Source organism: Helobdella robusta (genome assembly GCF_000326865.2).
Source record: "Helobdella robusta unplaced genomic scaffold HELROscaffold_15, whole genome shotgun sequence".
Taxonomy (NCBI): Eukaryota; Metazoa; Annelida; class Clitellata; order Rhynchobdellida; family Glossiphoniidae; genus Helobdella; species Helobdella robusta.
Genome location: NW_008703839.1, coordinates 1,494,016 through 1,506,146, shown reverse-complemented (window position 1 = coordinate 1,506,146; position 12,131 = coordinate 1,494,016). Strand labels below are relative to the sequence as shown.

At 32.7% G+C, this 12,131-nt stretch overlaps 2 protein-coding genes across 2 annotated transcripts in view; one reads left to right on the top strand and one right to left on the bottom strand.

Moving 5' to 3' along the window:
- Window positions 1-251: 251 nt before the first annotated feature.
- Window positions 252-959, bottom strand: HELRODRAFT_169276 (hypothetical protein; the record flags this gene model as incomplete). Its single annotated transcript, XM_009015115.1, has 1 exon — window positions 252-959. One exon carries the CDS (start codon window positions 957-959, stop codon window positions 252-254), a length of 708 nt encoding a protein of 235 aa, XP_009013363.1.
- A 7,145-nt stretch (window positions 960-8,104) lies between these two features.
- Window positions 8,105-12,131, top strand: part of HELRODRAFT_150681 (hypothetical protein) — a gene marked incomplete at both ends in the record, with an annotated part of 13,910 nt that continues 9,883 nt past the window's right edge. The window contains one exon of the mRNA XM_009015114.1: window positions 8,105-8,258. Within this exon, the coding sequence (XP_009013362.1) occupies window positions 8,105-8,258 (154 nt within the window). The remainder of the gene's footprint in view (window positions 8,259-12,131) is intronic.

The following is a 12,131-nucleotide window of genomic DNA, read 5'->3' as shown; positions in this document are numbered from 1 at the left end:
TATGTTTATTTTGCAGTAAATGAACAACATTCTTGTGAAAATCATGTAAGATTTAACAGTTCTACAAATTTATACTCAAAATAACAAAATATTCAACACTAAACAAACAGTTCTCACAAGGTAAAGGCAACTTGATTATACCAAACGAAAGTTCAGTACTGTTAATCTTTGATTGAGAAACTGAAATTAACTTGAGGCAATTAATGTACTCAGTTTATGTTTTTCTGTTAATCACTCATAGTATGTCAGACTCAAAACACAGCAGCAGCTGCTTGAGCACTGGCTAATGTGCGCTTAGAGGAGTCCGGAATACGTGTTCGATTGTCCTCCACCACCTGTATCAGTTTTTGCAGTTCTGTTTCATTTTTGGTTATAGACTGGTTAAAATTTGTCATGAGTGCCACAGTGCGTTCTGCAGTGTCATTAACGACCTTAAGTGACTTCACAACATTTGCTACTTTTTGAAATAAAGGAAGATCGTTCCATGAGTCTGGTTCAGTTTCACGCAAGATAGCAACATCCATTCCAAGTGATAACAATGCAGCACGAGATGTACCTGATACCAGATCATGCAGTGGTTTGCTTTTCACCTGTTCCAGTTCAGTTGCAGGATATTTGACACCTCGCACACTCCAGTCAGAATCTACTGCAGTCATTGCTTCCACAATCAACTCAGCATTTGCAACCTTATTTGAGAACAATGACAGCCAAACCATTTCTGTACCGAGATACCACAGATGATTCTTCAACTTTTTTGTGGCAGCACTTGCTACATTCTTGTTGATTTCAGAGTATTGTTCAATTCTGCTCAGAAGTTGCAGGTCATTGACTGGTGCATCACTGGGTATTGGGCACAACATCCATGCTGGCACATATATATGGGTTGCAAATAGGCAGAATTCAGTTAAACTTTTTGTTTCAGTTGCTGTTAGCTTGAATTCATTGCGGAACAAATACATTTTGAGACAGTAGATCAAAATTTTGAACGAAGAGTATAAAAAAATTTTTCAAAATTTGTTGTCTTCATGCGGCGACGACTTTTCCACCGCTCGTTTGTTGGCCATGTCCAGCGTTGCCAGCTGTGGGTGGTTGAGATCGTGGCCCAACACCTCTGTGGGCACTAGGCTTGACGACGAGTCTGTGAGATTTGCCATTGGCTTCAGACTTGGCCTGGTCATTCAGAATAAATACACGTGACGATGTGGCGCAGGGGCGGACGAGTTTGGGCACCACGGTTTGGTTTGTCGCCTGGGTGGGGGCCGTCAACTACGTCACTCAGAGCTAAACGAATACATTTGTAAACCTGACAAGTAAAGAATGCGGTTTGGCCGCGGCCAGGGCAGCGGACGAGAAAATGAAAAAATATGGGAACGCCCTCCCCTCGATGGAATTCTTGCCAATATGTATTGAGGTTCTCTGCCCGATGGACCCCAACACCCTTAAATTGCAATTAACCAGCAATTCTGTTCATTCATTCTGTTTATTCATTCTGTTCATACATTCTATTCATTAATTCTGTTCATTAATTCTGTTCATTAATTCTGTTCATTAATTCTGTTCATTCATTTTGTTCATTCATTCTGTTCATTCATTCTGTTCATTCATTCTGTTCATTCATTCTGTTCATTCATTCTGTTCATTCATTTTGTTCATTCATTCTGTTCATTCATTCTGTTCATTCATTCTGTTCATTCATTCTGTTCATTCATTCTGTTCATTCATTCTGTTCATTCATTATGTTCATTCATTCTGTTCATTCATTCTGTTCATTCATTCTGTTCATTCATTCTGTTCATTCATTCTGTTCATTCATTCTGTTTATTCCTTTTGTTCATTCATTTTTTTGTTACGTTAATTTTTTTCTTTTCACTCATCATGTTTTTATGTTCGTGATTATTATTGTCTATTTTTTGTTTTTCCGTTCCCCTAATAACGTTTAGCATATTTTACATTTACTCCATTATTCAATCAGTCAACCGTTCTCATTTGTTCATTCCTTTTTATATTTACACTTGCCCGTTCTTCCATTCCTCCACGCGTCGGTTCTTGTATTGGTCCGTTGTTTAATTTTGCATATGAAGGTGTTCGCGAAAGTATTGCATTATATATTGATCGCTTCAATTCATTCAATACTCGGCCACCTGTTAGTTCTGCAGTTGTTACGTTACATCAGGTGATTTTAATAAGTTATGCTACGTTATGTTCTGTTATTATTATTATTATTATTATGAAAAATATGCACGCAAGACATTAAATCTCCATACCCACTCTTAAAATGATGAAATAAATAAAACAAATAATTAAAATTATTTGAGTAAATACATACGCGAACTTCATCTATCATTGAGAAATAAAATAAAAATTACATACGATAATGATATTAATAATTACCCTGAATGAAGAAACTTGAAATGTCGCCACAAATTTAGATTTCAGGTAAGCACACCATCACCTTATTAATACATACGTTCTATTTCAAATCATCAATACTGTAATTTTAGCAATGCAATTTATAATTCACTTCGCATTCACACATTATGTCAAATCAAGTCTTCAATCACTCATACACATAAATTTAAGCGACGTTTTGCTAAGTTATTTATTTTGATACGTTATGCTATTAAAGAGATGGCTACGTTTTGTTAGATTTTTTCAGCTGAAATTTTGTTGGCTTGCAAGGTCGCCAAAAATTACTTATCGTGTTTTTATTTTAGATACGTTTTAGCCAATTTAATAATTTGACAGAATTTAAAAAATAAATTTTAAAATAAGATGAATAAACAAATGTTTTCTGAGAACAATCAATGTTAAAAATACAATTATGGCATTAAATAAGGTGGAGAACAAATTTACTAAAAAAACTGTTTTTGTAGCAAGAGGAGTAAATTTGTGTAGGCATTCATAACCGTCCTCAGTAGCAATAATGTGCCGGTTGGTGGGTATTGAATAGAAAACATACGAAAATATGAAATGATATTTTTTTTAACTTCTCATAAATACCTTTTCAATCAATGTACAACATTCGTAGATAAATAAAGACAAAATTTACTCTCTAGTGTGACTATGGAAAATAGATGAATTAGCAATTTTCTGATGATGGCAGCTGAAACAATGATCCAAAGCCGTTCTAAAAGTAGGTCAAAGGGTTTTGCATTTTTGTCGACTAAATATTTTTTACAACAGCCTATCAAAATTTCAAAAAAACAAAACAACAAAAAAAAACAAAACAGAGGTTTGCTTCAAATTAAAATAGAAGATTTTGATTAATATTAACATGCTGCATAGAAAGTAGATTTTGGTGGTTTTTAATAAGTTTTGTTAGTAAAAAAATTTAACAAATTTTTCTTATATAATTAGAAAAACAATTAAAAATTTGTATAACCAAAAATTTAATATTTGAAAAATTTTTTCAATTTTTTTAGTGAAATTTAGCATCAAATTTAATGTTCTTTTTCCGTATATTTGGACAACAAAAGGCTGTAAAAATAGATAACTTGTGTTTGGACTTATTAAAATGTGCCAAACAGCAAAATGTATGAATTCGTGTGCACCATAAAATAAATAATTGCAACGTTTTTCTTGTAAATTCATTCAATTTATAAATTAGTTTAAACATGTTTCAAATGAATTCAATAGAAGATTTATTTTCGAGAAATCGTTTTAATGAACAAACCGTTTAAGGATTAACGTCAAGGGACTGAAGCAAGGAATACCAAGCTCTTAATGATGTCGAGTTTAACTTTATCAGCATTTCAAATTGTTAACCAGTTATTATCTTTTTATCGGCAAATAACAACTTACTTGATACCTTAATTAGCATCAAACAAACACATACTATTTTTTCAAAAAGCATCGTAATCTCCGGTTAGGTTTTCATTTTTTAGATAAGATTTTTCGTGAATTTGATTGTAGATGTTTTATGGCTTTGTGACGAGTTCAAACCGTTTTTTATTTGTTGACGGTTTTTTTAAATAAATTTTTATGTTTTGGTAAGTTCATTTGCATGATACTAATTTATGTAAAATGTAAATACTTCTGGCGTGATACGATAAAAACAAACGTTCATTAGTCATATTGAGTTTATTTAAAAAAGAGCTAAAAATAAAACTGTGCGTTTAACTATTCAAAATGCTGAGTATACAATTTTTTGTGTACAAAAAATCAATTGAAAAGCAATAAGTTATAATTTTAATCTTAAATTCAATAAATTATGTTGTTTAAATATTGAAAAACTTGCTAACTACTACATCATGATTTATCAGCACTCTTGTTTCTTTCGTTGAACAATCTTTTCGATCACGCAATAGATATATTTATAAACTAAATTTCACCAACTAGCATTAACAAATGACAGCCTTCGTGAAAAATCATTCATTTTCATTTAATGGATAGCTCGAAACATGTTTAAATGGAAGAGAAACTGCCTCGCTTGAGAATTTGTTTCTATAATGATTGCATCAAATGTTTTATTAGCCATCATAAAAGTTTATTTGGTTTTATCCGTTCCCATTGAGAAAAGGACTAAAGCAAAGGTTAGATTTTAATGAAAAATAATTATTCTAACAGTTTTTATCATTAATGTCAGTTTATCAGTTTATGTAAGAAAAATATAACTTTTAGTGGTGTAGCCAGAAATTTTCATTTTTCATTTTCAAAGTTTTATTCATAATCAACAACATATCAAATAAGTGAATAAAAGTTATGAAGTTGAATATGCGGAGACCGAATAAGACTGTTTGTCTTGTGTTGGCCACCGCAGGTAGATACATGAATAGTTAATGAAATAAAATAAGGAAAATAACTGAAGCAGAAAGATAATTGAAGATAAATAAGTAAATGTTCGTGTCATACATATATAGACATATAACTATGTAAATGTTCGCTCAGTACATATATAATACATAAAAGTTTAACCATTCATAAAGACCATTCATCCGCATCATTTGTTTTAAGTATTCTTAATATAATATTAGGTAGTGGAGTCGAGATCCAGTGTCAATAAAAAAGCACGGAATTTTGACTTGAAATGTTGTAGGTTTATGATGTCTCTTAGATGGGGAGGTACAAGTTCTGTCCAAATTTTAGGACCTGTTATTTTTATGCTTGTCTGGATTAATTTGAGGCGAGTTTTGTAGATATAGAAGAGAGGGGTGTGTCTAGTGGTTGTAGATTGAACTTAATGTGTAGAAATTGATAAAGTGAGGTGGGAGAAGATTGTTGAAAAACGAATAAAGCAGAGTAGTAAAGACAGATAAAGTTAAGTGGTAAAATTTGTTTTGCTAGGAAGAAGGGTTTAGTATGAAAATCGGGTTTGAGGTTAAAAATTAAACGTATTAATCTTTTTTGAGAAAGTATTAGGTTATTCAGGTGGCTTTTTGGACTATTTCCCCATAGTGTGATGCAGTAGGTTAGATAATGGTAGATGAATGTGTAATAAAGCGTGCGAAGAGCAGAAAGAGAGAGTTTATATTTGATTTTGTAGAAGATGCCTGTGAGTTTGTTGATTTGTCTGAGGTAGTTTGTAGGTGAGAATTCCATGAAAGATTTTCTGTGATGGTGATTCCAAGAAATTTGGTAGACAGGGTGCGGCTTATAGGAACACCATTAACTAATAGGTTTAGGTTAGGAGCTTGGTTGGTGAGTATTTTTGGGCCAAAAATAATGTATGCACATTTCGAATAATTTATGATTAGTTTGTTATTGGATAACCAGTTAGAGTATTTTTGGAGTTCAAGATTGATATGTTGAGAGCAATCTGGTAGGTTGTTGGAAGTAAAAAGAAGGTTGGTGTCGTCTGCGAACAGTACGCATTTGGTTGAGGGCGAAACATTGCAGAGGTCATTTATGTAGATAGAAAATAGAAGGGGTCCTAGTATGGATCCTTGTGGCACCCAGTGATGAATAAGAGCGTGCTTTGAATTGATGTTGTCCATGGAAACATATTGTGTCCGTGATGAAAGATAGCTTCTCATCCAGTTGTGAGCTGTGCCTCTTACTCCGTAATGATGTAGTTTGGATAGGAGTATTTTGTGATCGATGACATCGAAGGCTTTGGATAAGTCCAGGAAAATGCCAATAGAAAGATTTTTGTTATTCATTTCATTTAGTATATGCTGAGTGAAGTCAAGAATAGCAAGCTCAGTTGAGTGGTTGGGTCTGAATCCGTATTGGTTATTGCAGATAGTATTGTTGGAGCAGAAGAAATTAGAGAGTCTTTTAAAGAAAAGTTTTTCAAGAATTTTTGACAGCGGGGAAAGAATGGAAATGGGTCTGTAGTTGTTAATGTCATCTTTGTTTCCTTTCTTGAATACTGGTATGATTTTGGCTATTTTAAATGAGTCAGGAAAGATTCCAGTGCTTAGTGATAAGTTGAAGATATGATTAAGTGGTGATATGATAGAGAAAATTATGCTTTTGATAAGGAACATGTTGAGTCCATCGTCTGCATAGCTCTTTTTGTTTTTCAAGATATTAACAGTAGTTAATATTTCTTGTTCAGTAACAGGATATAGACAAATGGAATGGGGTGTGGATGGGCTCATAAAATCTGTAGGACAACCATAGCTGGGAGGTTTGTTTGAGAGTAGTTGACTAGCGATGTTTGCAAAGTGGGTGTTGAGAAGGTCACAAATTTCTTGTTTATTTTCAATTGTTTGGTTGTTGATAGTTAGTTTGGTGATTGATGAGTTAGGAGGTTGCTTGTTTAGAATTTCTTTGATAGTGTTCCATTTTTGTCCAACATTGTTATGTGCGTCTTCAAGTTTGTTAGAGAAGTAGTCTCGTTCAGTTTTTCGTTTAATAGATGTAAACATGTTTCTGAAGCTTTTGTAGGTGGCAATGTTGCGGGTGGTTGGATATTTAAGGCTAATGATGTATAGTTTGTTTTTCTTTTTTGCATTTGTTGTGGGGTTGCTTAAATTTTTCAAAAAAGTTGGTGACCACTTCTTCTGCTTATCACATTCACATCATTTTAAACAATTTTTGTTATTAAAACCGGTTAGGTAAATTTTTTTACTGATTTAATTGTTGTGGGAGGATCAGAATTTCTACAAATTTTTATAAAAATGCTGTTCAATTTTGTATTAACCCGACCAAAATTTTCCATTGTAGAGGCATCTGCTCCAAAGCCTCGCATCACATAAGCTTTTATGATGACTTTTCATGTATCAAAAGACCTATACAAAGAGTATGAGAATTAGACATATTAAATTTTCGTCATTGATCAATTCTTAAGGACTTCTTGAAAAGATTTGGCTATGCCAGACAGGAGATTGACTACGACGATCAAGCATTCAAATGTTCCCTGCGAAAACTTCAGCGCTACACTGGCATCAGCGATACAGGTTGTTTGATGTTAGTTGTGGGACGAAAAAATTTTATCAAATTTCTGTTATTTTTTTTCCACATTTCAATTACATTTGGAAAACTAATCAAAATGTGGAAATTTATGTTCATGTTAAATATTGCCAAATGGTAAAGTAAAACAATTAACTTAGTGACTGATTGATTGATTAAATAATCAATTCAATAATTAATTAATTGCAATTTGCAATTACAATTAAAGTGCAACCACTAGATATCATTTTACAAAACATTATTAAGAATAGTCAAATCGTTCATTGTTCAGGAAACTTGGACGAACCTACCTTAGCAGTTTTGAACAGGCCCCGTTGTCAGCATCCTGATTTTGAAGCTGACGAAATGAACGAGGGCAAAATGAGAGAAAAAAGATATGCCACTATAAGTGAATATATTTTTTTAATTTGAATTATAAACATAAACAGAAAAGAATAAAATTAATAGGTCGTTGGGTGAACACTTCATTAACATACAACATAAATAATTATCCTCTTAAAACTATCGGGTTAACATCCGACCAGATTAATGTTGCCATGGACGATTCATTCAAAGTTTGTCAAAAATTGTTAACTTTTCAAATTTTAATTGTTTTAATCAGATATGACTGATATGATTTTGAAATTTTTTTTGAACTGCCTATTCTACGATATTTTCTTAATATTAACACTACAACTTTTTTTTATAATTAAATTCAAAGATGTGGACTAAACAAGTTCCCAAACTTTCAATCAATCGCACAAAACTTACTGCTAAAATAAACGTCAAATTCTTGAATGGATCGCACGGAGATAATTATTCTTTTGACGGGATAGGTGGCGTCTTGGGGCATGCTTACTACCCTCCAAATGGCAATGTTCATTTTGATGCAGCTGAAGTTTGGAGCCAAGGAACAAATTTAGGTTGGAAATTTAAATTGATTTGGGGGAAAAATATTTTTTCTCTTGATAATTCAATAAAACATTTTTTGATCTTGACTAAAAGTTTAACTTTTTTATTGGAATATGTATTTTTATTTAAATTGCAATTTTGGGGTTAAAGGGTAATAATAATAATTTTAATCGGTATTGTAATAGTAAACCAGCTCATTTACTCTACTAAATTTTCAGTCAACATCAACAGTAGACGCCGACTCAAATAAAAGTGCAAAAAACTGTTATAATCATAAAACATGCATATAACGCAAACTTTATCGATTCTTTAATTGCGTAAAAAATTACCGTTATATAAAAAAAATCATTCTTTTCATATTTTTCCTTGTTGAAGCTTTAATCAAATTATTCTTGTAAAGAATAAGCCCCAGTTATCACCTATTTGAAACTTTCTTACCTGTTTGTGCTCATGAGTGTATGCCTATGTTCCTATTTTGTATTAAAAATATAAAATATCACACACCACACACACTACACACACACACCACACACACACGCATATATATATATATATATATATATATATATATATATATATGTATATATATGTATATATATATATATATATATATTATTACAGAAATTTATATACAACGTTTTTTTATTGTTGAATCTCAAAAGCGCTACTGAACCATAGACAAATAAGACGGACATTCATTGTGCAAATAAATAAGTTTTAAGTTAACTTTGAAATTGTAAATATGATAGGTTAGGGTCACGTAAGTAAGGAGGTAACCATTCCAAACAACCGGGCAAAGAACCGCAAAGTCGAGATAAAAAATAAATTGCGCTCGGTTGATCGGAAGGAATGAGATTTGTATGATTCCAATCTATTAATAAGATAGGGAGGTGCTGCATTATTGACACATTTAAACATCAAGACTGCTAACTTGAAGGAAACACGTTTCTCAACCCTCAACCAGTGCAACTTATTCAAAATAGGCGTAACATGATTGAACCACGAACCACTCAAAACCAGCTTGGCCGCACGATTCTGTATTGACTGAAACTTTGAAAAAGACCTTTTGGTGACACCATAAAAAACCATTGCAATAGTCCAGTCTGGAAAAAACGAAAGAGGGAATCAAACTTTGAAGAACAGACGTGTTTAGTGATTTTTTGACATTGCGTAATAAACGCAGTTGGTTGGAGCAGACCCTCACTAAATTATTAATATGTAAATCCATCTTTAGGTTTGAGTCAATAATAACTCAAAGACTACGGACAGATGTGGAAAATTCAATGATGTCATTGCCAATACTGATCGATGAAATTTTGACCTTTGACAGCCGCTGCCATGAACCAACCGGTAATATTTGTGTCTTAAATTGATTTAACTTTAACTGATTAACACTCATCCAAGATCTAATTTCGATAAGACAATCAATCATTTTATTCAGAGAAGCATCAATCGAATCAACAGGACAAGATACCAATAACTGAATATCATCAGCAAAGGCGTGGGAGCTGAACTCATATTCTTGAATGGTATCAAAAACATCAGGAGTGTACATAAGAAACAACAGAGGTCCCCACACAGATTCCCGGGGGACACGAAACGATAGTTTGTTTACGTCAGAGAGAGTGTTGTTGTAAGAAACCTGCTGGGTGCGGTCTAAAAGATAGGAAGAGAACCACGATAAGACTGAATCAGAGAGAAAAAAATTTGTGGAAAGTTTATACACGAACACGAGACGAGTATGATCGACACAATCAAATGCAGCACTCATATCAAGTAATGCCAAAAAAGAAACGCATTGACTGTCAATTGAAAAGAACAACTGGGAGAAAATATCAATGAGTGCAGTTTCTGTGGAAAAATATTGACGATAGCCAGATTGGTTCTCTAGCAACAAATTGTTTTTGTTTAAATGCTGTAACAATTGTTTGATAACAACTCGTTCAATGACTAGAAATGAATGAGAAATTAGAGATAGGACGGAAATTTGATTAAACGTTGTCGCCAAATTTGATTTTTTTAGAAGTGGGGTTACAATAGCATGTTTCAAAGGGTTGGGAAAACTGCCAGTTAATAAACATTGGTTGACAAAAAATGTCAAAAATGGCAAAAAAAGATTTATAAATTTCTTAAATATGTACGTTGGAATCAGATCAAGAGAACAAGAACTGCTAGGGGAGTCACAAACTATTTTACGCAATTCATCTGGAGTGCACATTTGAAAATTGGAAAGATTAACAATTGAATCAGGTAAGACAACCCTAAAGACATATTCAAACTGGATTGGTTTGTTGGTATTTTTTATAGTCGTGCTACGAATATTATTGGTTTTATTGATAAAAAATGTCATATATCATTGGGGAAGAAATCATTTGATTGGTTTTTATTGTGATTTTTAGATAAAATTTTGTCGAGGATATTTCACCATTTTTTGGTTGTTTTTTAAACGAATCAACTTGATTTGACCAAAATTTGTTTCTTTTTTGGGGAAAATTTTTATATTTTTTCTTTTAACGCTAAGCGCCATGCATTTCGATTAATATCAATTTTTATTTTCCTATACAATCGCTCTAGTTTTTGACAGTTGCGTTTTAATGAACGACATTCAGAGTCAAACCAAGGGGCAAATGGTACATGAGTAGATTTGACATAACGACAAGGAGCAACGATATCCACACCACAATCCTCACGATTTCAGAATTAAACAAATCTAACAGGGTATCAGCGGAAGATGAATTGAACGGCCCTGAAATTGGGGAATCGAGAACTAGTGAAAAAAATTGATTTTCGTCAATTTGATTCCATGAACGAGTAAGTTTCCATTTTTTCTGAGGTGTGGGAACAGAAATAGGGAAACAAATTTTAATTAAATTGTGGTCTGAGTACACATTTGGTGGATCAACGGAAAAAAATTGTGAGGGAAGGTCAGAACTAGAGGTAATTCAATATAATGTTCCACCATGAACATGGGTTGGTTCATTTATTCTATTTATCAATTGATATAACTTTAGAAAAATACGGAGAAAATCGAAAACACTGTTGCTGAGTCAAAAGCCAAATGTATGTATGTATGTATATATATATATATATATATATATATATATATATATATATATATTTTTACAATATTCTATAAATTCTACCGAATGTTTAGCGTTAATATGTTTGTAGTTCGTTTTTTCTATTTTTCTCACTAAAGTTTTTTGGTGAACGTTTAGTTTATTAAAATTCAAAATAAACTTATTTTTCGAATTCATGCTGCAAATAAGGCCATATTTCGATTCCGAATGAATCATCATCAGTGCTCCTTGCTGTATATATAGGAAAATATTGACTTTGTCAAGATGAACTTTGATGTTTTAAAAATTAACTTTGGTGTTGTAAAATTGAACTTTGATGCGAATTAGGTGTCAGGTTTCTTTATTGGCTGGTCATCTTCTTTGGTCTCCTTTTCTTCATCAATAGCATCATATTTTTCTTTGTCACTATTTACGATGCTAGTTTTTATTACTTCTTTGTTTTCGTTGTTGGTTAAGCGCCGGGTTGGAAGTGAGGTTGTCATTTTTTGTTGTATATTTATTTTTTATTTATTGATGTCAATTAGGACTGCTTCTGCAATTTTAAGATGCGTGTAGTTGCGGTTCTAGTATATTACTTTGGTGTTGCTGTCGAGGATTTCACGGCTAATTGTGATTGAGTGTGTTGAGTCCAAATGAGATTTGATAGCACCTCTTTGTTTATGCATCGTAAGCCTTCTAGTCAGTGAGGTAGTAGTAATCCCGATATATGAGTCATGTTGACGTGCACAGCCGTCAAAGGGGCACTTAAATTCATATATAACGTGATTACGCTTTAACTCAGAGTATCTCTAGGGGGGATCCTCA